The 20,271-nt window shown below is 39.6% G+C and overlaps 2 protein-coding genes and 1 long non-coding RNA gene across 3 annotated transcripts in view; 1 reads left to right on the top strand and 2 right to left on the bottom strand.

The window, feature by feature from the left end:
* Positions 1-20,271, top strand: part of LOC139974254 (alpha-2Db adrenergic receptor-like) — a 78,200-nt gene that overhangs the window by 31,924 nt on the left and 26,005 nt on the right. The window lies entirely within an intron of this gene.
* On the bottom strand, positions 295-4,127 carry LOC139974193 (nucleoredoxin-like protein 2). The gene is made up of 2 exons (XM_071981162.1): positions 3,096-4,127; positions 295-2,216 (listed from the first exon to the last, which is right to left on the bottom strand). Exons 1-2 carry the CDS (start codon positions 3,437-3,439, stop codon positions 2,063-2,065), a joined length of 498 nt encoding a protein of 165 aa, XP_071837263.1. The 5' UTR covers positions 3,440-4,127; the 3' UTR covers positions 295-2,062.
* Positions 4,863-19,907, bottom strand: LOC139974184 (uncharacterized). The gene is made up of 3 exons (XR_011795419.1): positions 19,460-19,907; positions 7,831-8,045; positions 4,863-5,910 (listed from the first exon to the last, which is right to left on the bottom strand). It is a non-coding gene; the product is annotated as an uncharacterized lncRNA (long non-coding RNA).

Here is a 20,271-nt window from a genome sequence, read left to right as displayed (position 1 = left end):
GTGGCAATTGGAAAACATGAAATCGTCTGTGAAACCTACAAGAGATGTGTAACTCTTTTAAAGTGTTATGAACGGAAACTAAGTTTTGCAAGGGCAATGACTGAAATTGAATGATGGGGTGCAACAGATTTCTCTGTCAGGAAAAGGAATGGGAATGAGTGTTAGGCTCCAAGAAAGATCATTGGCATCTATTTCATTGGCGCTTTATAATGGAACGCATCCATATGTTTTAATACAAAGTTTTCAAAAGCTGTTAAAAGAAAGAAACGAATAAAGACCAAAACAAAAACAATATATCAGACCTTTTTTATAGTATGAGGTATTATATTGTCTCTCTCATAGCACAATTTTACTTTTTGTATTTGTCAAAATGCTGAATATGAAACAGTCAAGGCAGAAAAAGCATACCATTTAAAGATATTTCTCGTTTCTTTAAATTAAACCTGATGACAAAGTTAATTATAAATTACTGTAGAAGATGAACTACAGACGACAATTATCCTTCTTTAGAAATAAATGATGGAGAAAGGACCAAACTCAGAAAGACTGTTTTCTTCTACATTTATGGGCACATATGCAGCTGTATTGTTCAAGTGTCCGTACACTCAATGGCGGAGCTAGGGGTACTGGTCAAGGGGGGCGAGAATGGTCTGTAGGGGCGCTTTCGACACTATCTAAGCGGAGCGCCACCACAGATTGGCGCGGAGCGTACAAACAATTTTTGAGTAAAGATACTTCCTAGATCGCTGGAAATGACCCTTTCCTGGCCTTGCTAATTTGCAGATAAACGAAGAATAAGTAGGTGTCATCGCCAACAAAATGTGACAAATGTCAATAGGTAGATGAGAGCGCAATAAAAAAAGTAAATAATCGCGAATAAGTAAAAGTGGTAAAAAGCTGAAAAGGGCGCCAGCAGTCCATTTGAGTCCGTCAGGGGGGCATCCGCCCCCCTGACTATATGGACGCTCCGCCACTGGGTACACTAACAGAAAGAAGTCTCCCTCACCCTCTCTGACTCATAATTTCGATCAAATTCCTCTTCAGTTAAAGTGGTTCAAAACCTGATTGATATATATATATATGGTAAATTTATTACAAAGTTTCACAAAGTAAAACAATTTTGTCAGCAGTTTTCAGTATATATATCTACAAACATGCATGCAGGGAATAATTTATTCTGTATCGCATCTGAAAATGCTATGCAAGATGATCAGGTTGCTACTCAAGTGCAAAGATGTATAGCAGAGTCTGCACACAGGAAGCTCACTATTTTTAAAATTCCAAGTCTTCAAAACTGCTAGGCAACATTTGGACACTAAATTATTATTGCCTGACATGCATGGTATCCATAATTGTATGACACTCCTTGAGTTTGTAGGAATTCATTGTGACAATAACTGAGCAAGGGCAGTCTCTGTTGAATTTTGGTACTGACAATTAGCAATGCTTCAGTTTGCTTTACACAATATTAGTCAGATAAATAACCATATTTATGACTTGAAGGGAGTGAAGACTCGCACACAAAGAAATGTCTGATGCCGGTAATTCAACCTAGTTTAGAATGAGATGTTACAGAAGTGTGAGAAACCACCATCGATCCCAGAAAATACACACAGCTTGCTACCGTCGATAATTAGACACTAGTGTACAGTAAATACATACAGCTACTGTCAATACCCACAACACAGTGTACATAGCAGGGATGGACATATCAGCACCAGATAAAGATAGCAAGGTATCACAGTTCAATACTGTCTGCATTTTGTAGCGACAAGAAGAAAACTTCACTTGCAAGGAACGAAAAGTTAACTTTTTTTTCAGAGGGCGACACATGGTTTGGGGCAAGTCTTCAATGCCTTTAATAATATTACTCTTGCAGCCTATAAAGACGGCAAAAATCACATAACACATTACAGTAATATGGAGTATTATGAAACATAACAAACTGAAAGCCTCTTTTTCTTTTCTATTTTAACTTAACATTAGATCTGAATGGTGTTTCTTCTCCCCCTCTCTCCACCTCTCTCTTGCTATGTCTCTATGTACTGTACTGTATATGGTTTCAATCAATCTTTGCTGCATTTTGCCAGAATTTGAAACACACGATACCTCTGTCTGCCACCTCCTTACGACCCGTCTCTGATATTACCTCACCATCTGGAGACAAGATGATCAGCTTGGGAACTGCTATTATGTTGAATTGTTCAACAAGATCACTTCAGGATTCAAAAGGAAAAAAGAAAGGAGAACTATTTAAGAGTGACAATGATTGCATCATAATGAAAGAACTATAATTCCATGTACACACAAACTTATATTTTATTTCTCTTCTACTTTTCAAGTTTAGCTGTCAATGGATGGATTGAAAATACAGTGACATGTAACCTAAGGCTGATCACTGAATTCTAAATCTAAACTTACCATGTTGCATTTTTTTTTCTTGGGGGATGAGGAGGAGAGGTGGGTAATATGGTTCAGCAGATCTAGGGGAGGGATTGGGGTGTGCATGCTGGGGGTATACCACAATTTTCAACTTCACTAAAAAGAATTAGAGTAGATTTTAGCTCTTTGAAATTTATTTACTGATTTCTTAATATTGTTATCATTATTTTATTCTTTTTTGTTTCTTTGGTGGGGGGGGGTCTCCCCAAAACCCCCTATGTACACAGAGAGTCATTTTGTCAACCCCAGGGCCACTCCCCATCTTAATAAATCTTGGATCCAACCTGTTGAATTGTAGGTTGTTTGTTCTTAAAGTATCTTGTGCCTGCTTCTCCTGGACTTCATAATTTACATGGGAATGATGTGAGAGAGATTGGTATCAAAATTGTCCAAAATCTTCAGAGTTTAAGTGATTCTTTTTTTGAGTGAATCTTCTCAGTTGCTTTGAAAACTGTCCCTGGAAATTGATCAACTGATACTAGGTCTTCTTCTTAGAATTAACTTGATCTGTGACAAATTTCCTGAATCAACCTTATTTGGCTCAATGTGGGGCTTAATTAGATTGTCATACAGCTTTTGAGTTTGAATAGTTGTAATAAATTAATACTAACTTCAACAAATAATTTGATAAACAGGTGCATGCATGCTCTAACCTTGTATGTTTGTCTGCAAATCCAAGGTATGGCCAGCACACCCTAAACTTTTGCAAAGTTTCCTTCATTTCAACTTGATCTTTGTCACATGAAATGTGAACAATCTCAAAGGGTAGTTTTCTTTCGATAAGTTGTTGGTAGACTTCACACAAGAGTGGCATGAATTCTTGACAAGGAGGGCTCCATTTAGCTGTGAAATAGAGTCCCACTACTTTGTCTTTTAAAGTCTCCTTAACATCAACAGGAGATTCCTGTTCTTCTGTTAGTCTCCATAGTGTTTTCCCCTCAAAGATATTCATTCTTATCTGTGCTGTTCGACCAATTTCTGTCAATGAAGACTTCATGAGAATAGGTCCTAGGCTAGTTAACTGATGTCAAGAGCATTATTTTTGCCTTAGCCATGATATGCTTGGGTGTTTGCTGCAAGCTAAGCAACTGAAAGATGTGCTGCAGAGGGCCTGCTTTTCTATTTAAAATCAATGAGAATGTTTTCCATCAGTGAAGCCAGGCTATGTGCAAGAGGAAATGTCACTTAAGTACACTAATGTACAGTGAGGCTTAAGTCTATTATAACTAGTTAGACAATATGAGTGAATTGAAGCATGCAGCGACTCATTCAAAATATAGCGCAGCAAACCAGTCCAGAACCGTCTGAGTTGTGCAGAGAACAATGTAGTCTAGTAGTATTACTGTAGTTCAGCATTGTTCGGCTATCGACACTTATTTGGTATAGGCCTAATGCTAGGCCTAGGCATAGTGCACTGTAGCCTTGGTCCTACATCCATTAGTACGTAGGCGACCTGTTCTGCGAAAAAAATCGTAAACGTTGTAAAATTTCAGATCCTTCGGTGAACATTGAATTCTTCCATTAAACCTTCACAAAAAATGATGCTTTATATAAAGCAAAATTATTTTTCATCACAGTACCCTAAAGCGTCAAGAATTCAACAACCTATGCTAGAACATTTAGAGTGGTATATCTCTTAGCAACGTTATTTAAACACAGGTATTGTAGCTTTGAACCAACCATAAAATGGGTATCATAATCGGCTATGTGGTTCTGCTAACGTTCTAAATAAGGTCGGCCGTTTAGTTTGCAAAGTGATCCATGTTGATGTTCCAGTGGCTGAAGTAGTTAAATTAACTTAGTAAAATTGCGACACTTTCACTGTAATTACGAATATTAGTGTAAAAGTGTGGTGGTTTATTGAAGGACTGTGCGTAATTATTTGTGGACAAATCACACGGGTGATCATGGAACTGTAAGTGTGCGTGTGTGTCACGGTAGACGGTTTGGGTGGGTGGGGGTAGAGGGCTGATGCTGGTGAAGTTAGAGATGTAACACATCGTTGAATGTTGTTGTATCATTGAGCTTTTCATTGCTGGCTATTGTGCATGGGTTAAGTGGCGACGCACCCTTATATTTGTCATGAGAGCATATATACCGCGCCTCACAGGTTAAAACAAGAAGAGCCTAAATAAGGCTATACGGAAAGCAAATAATAAATAATGAGAAAACAGAAGTGATGAAGCAGCTAGACATACATTCAACATATACAAGCTCAACTGTATTTATTTTTTTCAGGATATTTGCAGTGCGCACACCAATTTCACTGAATAATCACGAGAAAAGGAAAGGAATCATATAGCGTAGAGTGATAACGTACATGTTTGTCCAACAAACTGTTGTAGTTATTACCAACAACATCCCTAAATTGAAATTCAAACAGAACTTAACAAAAAATTCAAACTTTCTTCTGTATAGTAGAACAATATTCGATTAAACAACTGCATTTGGTGGACAGAGAATAGTTATACATGATTTTAGATTAACATTCGATAGAGTTATAAGTTGAAAAAGTAAAAAAAAAAAGTTCCCCTCCCCCCTGATAGAATTCTAGGTACGCCCATTCTACATATTATCACGCATATTATTCTTGAAGAAAGCAGGGATTGCCACTTACCATGAAGAGGTTCTTTGAAAGTTAATGCTGTCTCTCATGGAGACTGAGCAGCTTCACATACCAGAGAGAAAGAATCCCAAAACATACCAATACACTGAAAACTTAAATTGGTTCACCGACTAACATAACGTTAGTCCATCTGGTGCCTCTCCCGACTAACATAGCCTTAGTCAGTTGCTATACCGACTAATTCATTCCTTAGTCAGTTGGATTTCTTAGTCGGTCATCTTAGTCCGTCAGCTTAGTCGATCAACAATTTGGTAGTCGGTAAATGTATATTAGTCAGTTACATTAGTTGGTGACATTAGTCGGTCTTTACCGACTAATTTATATGAGCCACCGACTAGTTTATAGCAGGTTTTACATTAGTCAGGATGGTGCCTCTCCCGACTAACCTTTCTCAGTCGGTATCGACTGACTAGTTGCACTGACTAGAATCACTGAAAGAATTGAACCCGACTAGTTTTACTGACTAGCATCACTGAAAGAAAAGAGAGCAGAAGAAACACTAATAATGTGTACGTTGGCAGTATTTATTTCTGATAAAACTTCTGATGTCTACAAAGGCTGACTTTCGACAGATAGAGAAGAAATCACTGTAAATAAAATCTGAAAATCTGTTTTTTTTCCAACAAAGTTAAGACAAGTTAATGGATCAAACATGAATCGCAAGTATAGCACTGCACAATAATGCAAAGTTGAATCTTGGGCAAGGGTTCCTCATGACTTTCGTTTTAAAGTGGTACCCCAAATCGACACCAGTTAAGTCTTCACAAACAAAGAGTGTTTCTCTTAACTACAAATGGCCTCCCACTTGTCTTCAGGAAGCCAAAATCTGCACCATTATTGACCTGTGAACAGAAAATATGATATACGTGTAAGCACAGATACAAATATAGCACATGATAACTCACATTATCATAAACATACATTTACATTAAAATTTTATAACATATTGGGAGGTATACATTTAAATCTAGGTCCCTCAAATTATAAGCCAGGAATAGCAGCTTTACCAAATTATTATTAGCTTTGCACAGCATAACACCAAATTATTTCTCAAAGCTTAATAATTATGTTAATCATGTTAATAATGATCCCAATAGACCGGGATCCCAGAGGGTTTGGTTAGCTGGGAAGGTTACCAATTGCCTTGTACATCACAATGTTCACAGTGCATTCCTGTATATGAAACCTGACGACTGGCAAACCTACTGTGGTGGGTGTGGCTGGGAGAGCAATTTTAAAGTCACCTGATAGCTAACCTAGATCAGTTTTCATGGTAACACATCAAAGTAAGTACAATGTGTCAGGTATGGCCCCAAGAGCAACAAATGGCCATTGCCAGTAATTATTGGTGGTGGGGTACCCCTGCCAGTGATCTATAATTGACCCCTCAAGGCTGACCTAGGTCAGCTCATGAGGTAACCACTTGAAACCTACTGGAAATGTTGGTTAGGACTTCAGATACAACTGATGGGCATTGCCAGTAATTTTTATTGGTGGGGTACCCCTGCCAGTAGACCCCCAAAATGCCCATCCCCCATTGACCTAGATGAGCTCATGATGTAACCAGTTGAAAACTACTGGAAAATGGTATCACTTCATATGTAAGGGATGGGCATTTCCAGTAATTTATATTGAGGGGGGGGGGGTACCCCTGCCAGTAGACCCCCAAAATGCCCATTCCCTCATTGACCTAGGTCAGCTCATGAGATAACCAGTTGAAAAATTACTGGAAAATGATAGGTATCACTTCATATGTAAGGGATGGGCATTTCCAGTCATTTACATTGGTGGGGTAACCCTGCCAGTAGACCCCCAAAATGCCCATCCCCCATTGACCTAGATTAGCTCATGAGGTAACCAGTTGAAAACTACTGTAAAATGATTGGCAGGACTCTATATGTAAGGGATGGGCATTTCCAGTAATTTATATTAGTGGGGTACCCCTGCCAGTAGACCCCCAAAATGCCCCCCCCCCCCCCCTCATTGATCTGGGTCAGCTCATGATTTAACCAGTTGAAAACTACTGGAAAATTATTGACAGGATTCTATATGTAAGGGATGGGCAGACTCTGGCAGTGGTGGCCCACCAATATAAAATACTGGAAATGCCCATCCTTACATATGAAGTGATACCTATCATTTTCCTGTAGGTTTCAACTGGTCAAATCATGAGCGCACCTAGGTCAATGAGGGGATGGGCATATTGGGGGTCTACTGGCAGGGGTACCCCACCAATAAAAATTACTGGCAATGCCCATCCCTTGTATCTGAAGTCCTAACCAACATTTTCCAGTAGGTTTCAAGTGGTTACCTCATGAGCTGACCTAGGTCAGCCATGAGGGGTCAATTATAGATCACTGGCAGGGGTATCCCACTGGTAATTACTGGCGATGGCCATTTGTTGCTCTTGGGGCTATACCTGACACATTGTACTTACTTTGATGTGGTTACCAAGAAAGCTGAACTAGGTTAGCTATTAGGTGACTTTAAAATTGCTCTCCCAGCCACATCCACCACAGTCGGTTTGCCAGTCGTCAGGTTTCATATACAGGAATGCATTGTGAACATTGTGATGTACCAGGCAATTGGTTACCTTCCCAGCTAACCAAACCCTCTGGACTCCCGCTCTACAGATCAGTGAAAATTTGACCAAACTTATGAAGCTTGCACGTAAATGATATACTAGACTGTTTTTTTTTAAAACAGGTTATGAAAAGTATCTTAAATATCATTAAACAGTTGGGTACAATAGTTAAACTCACTCTTCCATCTATTTTCTCTATGGTATTTGTTCCTTTGCTTTTTGGACTCTTGGATAAACTCTTTTGTTCTGCGAAGGGTACCAATATATCATCTTAAAACATGTCTTTAAGCCATATATAACACAGTTCTCCTCTTCTGTTGTTGCCTCCACACTGGTGTCGTACATCACAGGAAACCTCACCCTTGACTTAGATATTTGGCTTTTCAATTCCTGCTGGAAAAAAGAAACAGCAAAGTATTCATCATTTGAAAAAAAAAATTAAATAAAGTTGTCACCACAAAGTTATGTGAGATTTGCTTCCACTACAGTCTCAAAAAACAATCCCAAAGTTTGAAGCAGACTGTATAAAGCTGAAAATTTGAACGAGAGTGTCATCACCATTGCAACCAGAATCAAACATGGGCTAAATCTTTGTTTGTTTTTATGATCTTTAAAAATATAAAATTTTAGAAACAGAAATGCACTGAGCCAACTTATTTATAGGCCTAATCGTTTTTAGTTGTTATTTTGCTTGCTCACATAACAAGCCTGTTTAGACCTAGGCTAGAGGAGAATCAGTACTTTGTTACACTAAGTTTGTCTTTCGGTCGTTTTGATTTAGTCTTACTAGTAGTACTAAAGTATATAATGGACCGGCGAAGACTAGAGAATACCCAGAGTTTTAGCAACTGCGTTAAACTGTATCATCTGATCTATTATTTACGTCAATGAGTTTCATTCAATCTAGGATCAAAAAGAGAAAACTAATTAATCTTAACCTTTAAACTTTGCTACTAAACAGATATGCTTGAATTACAAATAAATGTCAAAAAAACATCATAATCTAAGAATCGATGCATATACACATACATAAACAGAATAATTTGAATTCGCGCAAGTGAACCCTGCACTACATTGGACAGAAAAAAAAAACGTGCAATTAGACCAAACTAAACATACTAAATTTTCCGTTACTTCTACATAAAATATCAATACAAATACAACAACTTACTCTTTTGGCAGTATACTAAAAGCACATGTTATAATAACTTCAGACTATCAAGCTTTCATGAGAAAAAACGGTTAATACTTCTTACAGTAAGCAAGTCGACCGTGAAGGAATGTCACCGGTGTGAAGTTAGATACTTATTCCCCGTTCCTCGTTCGATATTCGCGTATGAGTAACTGAGCTAGCTATTCAGTTACGTATTCGACAATGATATCGACGTAACACCTCTGGCAAGACAAAAGCTTCTTACAAGATGTTCAACATATGGTCGTGGAAAGAGGTTTTATCAATGGCCCATGGGTCATATGAACTGTAACGACTATGTGGAAGGGTACCATAATGCATCTTGCCCGGTCCAAATAGTTCTTGACCAACTAAAATGACCAGTACTTCATCAGTTCTTAAATTAATGTAACTGGACCAGAAAAAATCACTTTAGGCCCTAATCAAGACTAGCACGCCTTGGACCACCTTACCAATGGGTCATATGAATTCTTAACACATTGTAGAAGGATACCATAATGCGTCTTGCCCGGTCCAAAGAGTGTTTGACCAATTAAAATGACCATTAAATCAACATTTTTGTAAATAAATGTAACGGGAACTGAAATAAAAACATTTGGGCCCCTAATCAAAACCAGCACGTCTTGGACCGCCTAACCAATGGGTCATAGGAAGTCTAAGGACCTTGTAGAAGGGTAACATAATGCGTCTTGCCCGGTCCAAAGCGTGCTTGACCAATATAAATGACCACTAAATCATTACTTCTTTAATGAGTGTAACGGGACCACGAAAAAGCTTTGGGCCCTAATCCATGCAGCACGCCTTGGACCACCTAACCAATGGGTAACATTAACTCTAAGGACATTGTAGAAGAGTACCATAATGCGTCTTGCCCGGTCCAAAGAGTGCTTGACCAATTAAAATGACCACTAAATTACTACTTCATCAATGAGTGTAACGGGACCACGAAAAAGCTTTGGGCCCTAATCCATGCAGCACGCTTTGGACCACCTAACCAATGGGTAATATAAACTCTAAGGACATTGTAGAAGAGTACCATAATGCGTCTTGCCCGGTCCAAAGAGTGCTTGACCAATTTAAATGACCACTAAATCATTACTTCTTCAATGAGTGTAATTGGACCATGAAAAAGCTTTGGGCCCTAATCCATGCAGCACGCTTTGGACCACCTAACCAATGGGTAACATGTACTCTAAGGACATTGTAGAAGATTACCATAATGCGTCTTGCCCGGTCCAAAGCGTGCTTGACCAATTTAAATGACCACTAAATCATTACTTCTTTAATGAGTGAAACGGGACCACGAAAAGCTTTGGGCCCTAATCCATGCAGCACGCCTTGGACCACCTAACTGATGGTTAACATGAACTCTAAGGACATTGTAAAAGAGTACCATAATGCGTCTTGCCCGGTCCAAAGAGTGCTTGACCAATTAAAATGACCACTAAATTACTACTTCATCAATGAGTGTAACGGGACCACGAAAAAGCTTTGGGCCCTAATCCATGCAGCACGCTTTGGACCACCAAACCGATGGTTAACATGAACTCTAAGGACATTGTAGAAGAGCACCATAATGCGTCTTGCCCGGTCCAAAGCGTGCTTGACCAATTAAACTGACCATTAAATCATTACTTCATCATCGAGTGTAACGGGACCACGAAAAAGCTTTGGGCCCTAATCCATGCAGCACGCTTTGGACCACCAAACCGATGGTTAACATGAACTCTAAGGACATTGTAGAAGAGTACCATAATGCGTCTTGCCCGGTCCAAAGCGTGCTTGACCAATTTAAATGACCACTAAATCATTACTTCTTTAATGAGTGAAACGGGACCACGAAAAGCTATGGGTCCTAATCCATGCAGCACGCTTTGGACCACCTAACCAATGGGTAATATAAACTCTAAGGACATTGTAGAAGGGTACCATAATGCGTCTTGCCCGGTCCAAAGAGTGCTTGACCAATTTAAATGACCACTAAATCATTACTTCATCATCGAGTGTAACGGGACCACGAAAAAGCTTTGGGCCCTAATCCATGCAGCACGCTTTGGACCACCAAACCGATGGTTAACATGAACTCTAAGGACATTGTAGAAGAGTACCATAATGCGTCTTGCCCGGTCCAAAGCGTGCTTGACCAATTTGAATGACCACTAAATCATTACTTCTTTAATGAGTGAAACGGGACCACGAAAAGCTTTGGGCCCTAATCCATGCAGCACGCCTTGGACCACCTAACCAATGGGTAATATAAACTCTAAGGACATTGTAGAAGAGTACCATAATGCGTCTTGCCAGGTCCAAAGAGTGCTTGACCAATTTAAATGACCACTAAATCATTACTTCTTTAATGAGTGTAATTGGACCAAGAAAAAGCTTTGGGCCCTAATCCATGCAGCACGCTTTGGACCACCTAACCAATGGGTAACATGTACTCTAAGGACATTGTAGAAGAGCACCATAATGCGTCTTGCCCGGTCCAAAGCGTGCTTGACCAATTTAAATGACCACTAAATCATTACTTCTTTAATGAGTGAAACGGGACCACGAAAAGCTTTGGGCCCTAATCCATGCAGCACGCTTTGGACCACCTAACCAATGGGTAATATAAACTCTAAGGACATTGTAGAAGAGTACCATAATGCGTCTTGCCCGGTCCAAAGAGTGCTTGACCAATTTAAATGACCACTAAATCATTACTTCTTTAATGAGTGAAACGGGACCACGAAAAGCTTTGGGCCCTCATCCATGCAGCACGCTTTGGACCACCTAACCAATGGGTAATATAAACTCTAAGGACATTGTAGAAGAGTACCATAATGCGTCTTGCCCGGTCCAAAGAGTGCTTGACCAATTTAAATGACCATTAAATCATTACTTCTTCAATGAGTGTAATTGGACCATGAAAAAGCTTTGGGCCCTAATCCATGCAGCACGCTTTGGACCACCTAACCAATGGGTAACATGTACTCTAAGGACATTGTAGAAGAGTACCATAATGCGTCTTGCCCGGTCCAAAGAGTGCTTGACCAATTTAAATGACCACTAAATCATTACTTCTTTAATGAGTGAAACGGGACCACGAAAAGCTTTGGGCCCTCATCCATGCAGCACGCTTTGGACCACCTAACCAATGGGTAATATAAACTCTAAGGACATTGTAGAAGAGTACCATAATGCGTCTTGCCCGGTCCAAAGAGTGCTTGACCAATTTAAATGACCATTAAATCATTACTTCTTCAATGAGTGTAATTGGACCATGAAAAAGCTTTGGGCCCTAATCCATGCAGCACGCTTTGGACCACCTAACCAATGGGTAACATGTACTCTAAGGACATTGTAGAAGAGTACCATAATGCGTCTTGCCCGGTCCAAAGCGTGCTTGACCAATTTAAATGACCACTAAATCATTACTACATCATCGAGTGTAACAGGACCACGAAAAAGCTTTGGGCCCTCATCCATGCAGCACGCTTTGGACCACCTAACCAATCGGTAAAATGTACTCTAAAGACATTGTAGAATAGTACCATAATGCGTCTTGCCCGGTCCAAAGCGTGCTTGACCAATTAAACTGACCTTTAAATCATTACTTATTAAATGAGTGCAAAGGGACCGCGAAAAAACTTTGGGCCCTAATCCATGCAGCACGGTTTGGACCACCTAACCAATCGGTAAAATGTACTCTAAAGACATTGTAGAATAGTACCATAATGCGTCTTGCCCGGTCCAAAGCGTGCTTGACCAATTAAACTGACCTTTAAATCATTACTTATTAAATGAGTGCAAAGGGACCGCGAAAAAAATTTGGGCCCTAATCCATGCAGCACGCTTTGGACCACCTAACCAATGGGTAACATGTACTCTAAGGACATTGTAGAAGAGTACCATAATGCGTCTTGCCCGGTCCAAAGAGTGCTTGACCAATTTAAATGACCACTAAATCATTACTTCTTCAATGAGTGTAAAGGGACCACGAAAAAGCTTTGGGCCCCAATCAAGACCATCACGCCTTGGACCACCTAACCAATAGATCACAGGAAGTCCAAGAACATTGTAGAACGGTACCATGATGCGTCTTGCCCGGTCCAAAGAGTGCTTGACCAATTTAAATGACCACTAAATCATTACTTCGTTAATGAATGTTAATGGACCTGCAAATATGTTTAGGCCCTTGTGAAGACCAGCACGCCTCGGACCACCCAACCAATTGGTCTTATGAATTCTAAGGACATTGTTGAAGAGTTCCATAATGCGTCTTACCCGGTCCAAAGAGTATTTGACCAATACAAACGACTAATGCACAATCATTATCCAGTAGATTCATCAATATCTTCTTTTTTGAATTTCAACTCTACGTCTGTACCAGTGTGGTGATACAAAACAAAAGCAACACCTTTGGCTCGCAAGTTTAATGCTTATTGGTGCTTTACAATCATCAGCATACAAAGTTTCCTTCCCATTCCGGAGAAACACACGCGCACTCTTCTTCTTTTTTTTTGGGGGGGGGGGGGGGGGAGGGCCCTTAGCGCAACTACATTTTCAGAATGAAGTGATTTCTGTAGACTGGCAACGAACTGAAAACGTTTTTGTTTTAATTATTCGTTTATAGAACTAAATTTTATTTCTTTTATTCATTTCACCCGTCAACCCTTCACATATTTACAGATTCAAAGAACAAAGAAGTGTTCTTGCCTCTCTTCTTGAAAGTGGTTTTGAACGCTTTAACCCCCATCGTAGATTCTGAAAGATTCCACTGCTACATTGTAGAGCTGACCATGGAGCTATAAACAGACAATCAGTCATCTCGGGTCAAGCGGAGATAAACTGACTTTAATAGTTTATTTAGCAAAATAGTCTTCAAGTGAAATAGGTCTACCCAGACATATATTTTATGCCGAAATCCCTTTCTGATTTATTTATGATCTCCATTAGCCATAGTTGGTAATGAACCATCCAAGTTACCCTATAGTGCCATTCTATGCATTTTGATTTTATCGTGTTCCCATGCATGTGCTTGTTCTTTCTCTTAGCGATTTTTCAATAGAAAGTTTCTATTGGAGTGTAGAAGGCAAATCCACCATAAAAAGTCTCACTGGGTTTATTCCAACTAAACATAGACCAGAGTTAGTGTGACTTTTTAGTTGATTTCCTTTCATTCAGTTCTACCTAATTATTAATTATAACGTCCATAATCTAGCCAAGGACGTCGCTAGAGGGGGTGTGGGGTGTCTCATCCCCCCCCCCCCCCCAATCTTGGTAAAACTGACGAAAGTTGGAAAATTTTTGTGCGACAGTCGGAATTTCCGACTGTCGCACTCGAATTTTTCCGACTGGCGCACTCGAATTTTCAAATATTCTTGTAGTGACCTAAAATTTTCGGTCAAAATTGACCTTGAATCAGTCATATTTGCTACGATTTCCTTGTCACAATGAGAAATTGTATGTCGCGATCTTTATACTCCACCATACAAAACTTCGTATGATTTTGAATACTCTAAAAAAAAATGCCTAATAGAACTTCTGCACAACATATACTATTAAAACGCTCAATGCTAATCTACGGAAGCTTAAAAATGCCATCAACATAAGAAAAACTTTGCCCCATAAGGTGAAATTTTTCTGTAAATTGTTTAGATAACAAGATAAAATGTTATCAAAAAACAGAAAAATGTTGCATTGCTTACTTGCTTTAAATGAGTAATTGAACAATTTTGTGAAAAATGTTTAATTGAAAACTAATCAAATCTCGTCAATTAGTCATTTTTTGCTGCAAAATGTTCATTTGTTTACTTCATTCCATAAGAACAATTGAAAAACTTTTCTGAGAAATGTTTAATTGACAACTTATCTTATCTCGTCAATTGGACATTTTTGGCAAAATGTTCAATTGTTTACTTCATTCCAATTGAGCAATTGAAAAAATTTCTGCAAAATGTTTAATTGACAACTTATCGTATAACGTCAACTCAACATTTTTCTGCAAAATGTTTAATTGTTCACATCATTCCAAATGCTCAGTTGGAATGAAGTGAACAATGTTTTTTTTTATTCATGTGAGTGATAAATAGCCCCACCCCCACCCCCAAGAAAATAATATTAAGCCCGCTAGGAAAAAGCACTGTATTTTTGGGTAATTCACTATGTCGTCGAATATAATTTTCGAAAAAAAGTTTCCCCTTTGTTACATTAACATAGCTTTTTTAGTCAGTAGTCTATGTAGCTTATCAAGCAGATAACTTGTACTCAGTTGCTTACTCGCTTAACCAGAGTGATTGATAAGTTTGTAAAGTGAGGGCCAGTGGTACAAATGTACCGAGAAAAGTTTGGAACAAAAGTGCAGTCGCGAAAGATAGGGTGTCTGACTGACACTGACCGTATCGTTGACGAGTATAGTGCGGGGGGGGGGGGGGGTACAAGGCAGCAGTCGGAATTTTCTGGCTTCAAAACCCATCCAGTTGGAATTTCAGCCACTAAACCCCCAATCATCATGCATTAGCTACGTCCCTGTATCTAGCTATACAAAGTTTACACAATACACAAAACACATTCAATCCATTAGCAAAAGTGCTAGATTTAAGGTCAATTTCGCGTTTGTTAATTTAAGTCAAAAATACACTTTCTAATCACTTACAATTGTATTTAATGTATTAATTCTTCGGTAAATATCAATTAGGCTATATGCTGAGTCAATTATGGAAGTATAGAAGTCAAGAGAAATATTACATGCTTAATATCCACCCCCCCCCCCCCCACCACTCCCCATTTATTCTCTGATTGGATTGAAATGTACTTGCAGAAGAAAAATTTTCATGCCAAATTACTTTAATCTGGTAGAATTGATACACTTTTACCAATCTATGTGCAAAGATGTTCCATACACTATTACTCAATACTTCATGAGATAAATTTGAAGGAGCGGAATAAAGGACCATGCGTTTTGATTGTAATTGAATGATTCATTCAGGATGTTTCCTAGAAGTTTTCTCTCGTAAAAGAGCGCTTGAACATTAGGCTCGAACTAATTGATACCGATGTACGAGCTGACTGCCTACCGTCATTTAACGTCCATGGAATACCTTTAAAAGGCTGAGAGTTCATATTTATCATAGCGTGATTGCTCCCTTGCGTCGAACCATTAAAATTGATAGATAACTGAAATAATCTGCAGCATGTTGACAGTTTAACTGCTTTTTTGCATTTGTATTCCCAAATGAATGAAATATCGGAATATCTTTCCTTCTACGAATGTCTCTGACCCACGTTAGGAGAGTTAAAGTGATATTGTTCAATGTTTGAACGTTACTGCATGTACCATTAATTCATGGACCATGGTACTTGGTAGGCCTATATAGGGGATGGTTTATTTCTTTGATTGTTTCTCCGGCTGTAAGCTTCATAAGCTTCATTGGGCTATCATGACAGTGCAAGCCTGCTACAAGCCTGCTACAGCCTTGCTACGGCCTTGCTACAGCCATAGAAAGATGCTGTCGCTTTATGCCATCGTGTTCAAATATCTGCCACATTGCAATTTTTCCCTTTTGATTAGGCTGAAATTTCGTAAGTGATTTGAGTAAGTTAAAGTGTTATATGCTAACATATCGATGAATTCGGAAGTCATTTAGAGGCTTTTTTAAATTGTAAAAACTTTCCGACAGAATTTGGCCATGTATATAGACATTCTGCCATTAATTGGAATGCACTTAAAACGAGTTCTCTCTTTTTCATTCCTTGAGGGTCCCAAGTGCAATTTGTAATGCTAACGGTTGACACTAAACGCACGATACATAACATATGAGATGGACACTCATTTAAGAAGTGATGATGTAGTGATCATTTAAATTGGTCAAGCACACTTTGGACCTGGCAAGACGTATTATGGTACTCTTCTACACTGTCTTAAAAAATCATATGACCCATCGGTTAGGTGGTCCAAGGCGTTCTGGTCTGGATTAGGGCCCAAAGCTTTTTCGTGGTCCCTTTTCACTCATTAAAGAAGCAATGATTTAGTGGTCATTTAAATTGGTCAAGCACGCTTTGGACCGGGCGAGACGCACTATGGTACCCTTCTACAATGTCCTTAGAGTTCATGTTAACCATCGGTTTGGTGGTCCAAAGCGTGCTGCATGGATTAGGGCCCAAAGCTTTTTCGTGGTCCCGTTACACTCGATGATGAAGTAATGATTTAATGGTCAGTTTAATTGGTCAAGCACGCTTTGGACCGGGCAAGACGCATTATGGTACTCTTCTACAATGTCCTTAGAGTTCATGTTAACCATCGGTTTGGTGGTCCAAAGCGTGCTGCATGGATTAGGGCCCAAAGCTTTTTCGTGGTCCCGTTACACTCGATGATGAAGTAATGATTTAATGGTCAGTTTAATTGGTCAAGCACGCTTTGGACCGGGCAAGACGCATTATGGTACTCTTTTACAAAGTCCTTAGAGTACATGTTACCCATTGGTTAGGTGGTCCAAAGCGTGCTGCATGGATAAGGGCCCAAAGCTTTTTCTTGGTCCAATTACACTCATTAAAGAAGTAATGATTTAGTGGTCATTTAAATTGGTCAAGCACTCTTTGGACCGGGCAAGACGCATTACGGTACTCTTCTACAATGTCCTTAGAGTACATGTTACCCATCGGTTTGGTGGTCCAAAGCGTGCTGCATGGATTAGGGCCCAAAGCTTTTTCGTGGTCCCGTTACACTCGATGATGAAGTAATGATTTAGTGGTCATTTAAATTGGTCAAGCACTCTTTGGACCGGGCAAGACGCATTATGGTACCCTTCTACAATGTCCTTAGAGTTTATATTACCCATTGGTTAGGTGGTCCAAAGCGTGCTGCATGGATTAGGACCCATAGCTTTTCGTGGTCCCGTTTCACTCATTAAAGAAGTAATGATTTAGTGGTCATTTAAATTGGTCAAGCACGCTTTGGACCGGGCAAGACGCATTATGGTACTCTTCTACAATGTCCTTAGAGTTCATGTTAACCATCGGTTTGGTGGTCCAAAGCGTGCTGCATGGATTAGGGCCCAAAGCTTTTTCGTGGTCCCGTTACACTCGATGATGAAGTAATGATTTAATGGTCAGTTTAATTGGTCAAGCACGCTTTGGACCGGGCAAGACGCATTATGGTACTCTTCTACAATGTCCTTAGAGTTCATGTTAACCATCGGTTTGGTGCTCCAAAGCGTGCTGCATGGATTAGGGCCCAAAGCTTTTTCGTGGTCCCGTTACACTCGATGATGAAGTAATGATTTAATGGTCAGTTTAATTGGTCAAGCACGCTTTGGACCGGGCAAGACGCATTATGGTACTCTTTTACAAAGTCCTTAGAGTACATGTTACCCATTGGTTAGGTGGTCCAAAGCGTGCTGCATGGATAAGGGCCCAAAGCTTTTTCGTGGTCCCGTTACACTCATTGAAGAAGTAATGATTTAATGGTCATTTAAATTGGTCAAGCACTCTTTGGACCGGGCAAGACGCATTATGTTACCCTTCTACAAGGTCCTCAGACTTCCCATGACCCATTGGTTGGGCGGTCCAAGGCGTGCTGGATTTGATTAGGGCCCAAATGTTTTTATTTCAGTTCCCGTTACATTTATTTAAAAAAAATGTTGATTTAATGGTCATTTTAATTGGTCAAGCACTCTTTGGACCGGGCAAGACGCATTATGGTATCCTTCTACAATGTGTTAAGAATTCATATGACCCATTGGTAAGGTGGTCCAAGGCGTGCTAGTCTTGATTAGGGCCTAAAGTAATTTTTTTACATTAATTTAAGAGCTGATGAAGTACTGGTCATTTTAGTTGGTCAAAAACTATTTGGACCGGGCAAGATGCATTATAGTACCCTTCTACATAGTTATTAGAGTTCATATGACCCATGGGCCATAGATAAACCTCTTTCCACGACCATATGTTGAACATCTTGTAAGAAAGCTTTTGTCTTGCCAGAGGTGTTACGTCGATACCATTGTCGAATACGTAACTGAATCGGTAGCAGTTACTCATTCGCGAATGTCGAACGAGGAACGGGGAATAAGTATCTAACTTCACACCGGTAGGAATGTCGCAATTGTTTCCTGGGTGTGACCGGAAATTAAATACTAAAAAATGATAAATGAAAAGGTTAAATACAACTGAAGCGTGCATCCTGACTGCTCGCAACATATAATACCGTTGACTATCCAACATAATTTGTTCAGCCTACTGTGACTGTACGTTTGAAGGTCTAGCCTTGCTTATTCAATATCGCAAAGCCTACCCATTTAGATTCACATGGGAAATTACAGGAAATCTTTACCAAATGAGTGTAGACTTCAAATAAACTATTGAGCCTTATAGTTCCAGCATTTGTTTGGGAATAAATTAGAAGATTATGTGCCACTGTTCAATCTAGCCCAATACACACATAACACATTGTTAATTGGTGTTTAGAATGCACACTTTAGTGTTGAGAATGCACTGCAGTACCCAGTAGAAGCCTATAGGCTACTCACTGTCATTGCACTTGTGTATTGCGAAACGCCAACGTGACACCGGTAGCGTTACACTAACCATAATACAGTACTAGTGCCAGTGGCCTAACAATTAACTTTAATTTTACCTTCAAGTTAAAGGAATAACAGGTAGGCCGATGATGCAGTTAATACCTCCATTCTTCTAAAGACCTTCTTGGGTGATTTACGGTTGAAAGTTGCTTAGAGTGATCGTATGAAACTATGCCAAGTCCAGCAAGCTGCCGTTGCCTCTCGGTTTCCAAATTAAAGTGAATCGAATTGGGTTAAAATACATTAGTCCGTCGACACCGACTAAGCTACGATTATGGCGTAAATCGGGTGTCCGTGTCGTTCTTAGTCCATGGGTTAAAATACCTTAGTCCGTCGCCACCGACTAAGCTGCGATTATATTTTCCTTAGTCAGTGTAAACTGACTAAGAAGCAGCGATGAAACGAAGATTTTTGCTAGTTCGTGTGCATTGACTAACGTTACAAACTAATTTAACGTTAGTCCGTGGCAATATTGACTAGTTTATTTTTTCAGTGTAACTGATTGCTTTCTCGAGCTTTGTGATGAGGGCAGGAGATAGAGAGACGTATGTTCATTATGTTTGTGTGAAATGAATAATAGTGATATGTATGGAATGTGTCAAACATGAATACTTGTTGCATGCTATTGTTAATTTGTGTTGTGCATGTATGAATAGAACTTTGAATGTTATGTATAAGACTGCAGTTTTGCTGTCTGGTTTGTTAGGTTAGCAGTAAAGCGCTTATGGAAGTCATTATTCCTTGACTGTGTTGTTCAGCGAAGGAACGAGGGGGGGGGGGGGTGGGGGTAAGGGGTTCGATGCTACTTCCCAGTAACGAGTTCTGGACAACCAGTCTGAGTAACGTAACGATTGTCTGTGCAAGCCGC

Source organism: Apostichopus japonicus, chromosome 2, assembly GCF_037975245.1.
Source record: "Apostichopus japonicus isolate 1M-3 chromosome 2, ASM3797524v1, whole genome shotgun sequence".
Lineage (NCBI taxonomy): Eukaryota > Metazoa > Echinodermata > Holothuroidea > Aspidochirotida > Stichopodidae > Apostichopus > Apostichopus japonicus.
This window is presented reverse-complemented; position numbering and strand designations above follow the sequence as displayed.

Bases quoted from the DNA above. Each gene is read 5' to 3' on its own strand.
- LOC139974193 (XM_071981162.1), bottom strand. From the start codon at position 3,439: ATGAAGTCTTCATTGACAGAAATTGGTCGAACAGCACAGATAAGAATG. The intron at 2,217-3,095 runs GTTAGAGCATGC...TGAATCCTGAAG, and splicing joins TTTGCAGACAAACATACAAG to TGATCTTGTTGAACAATTCA.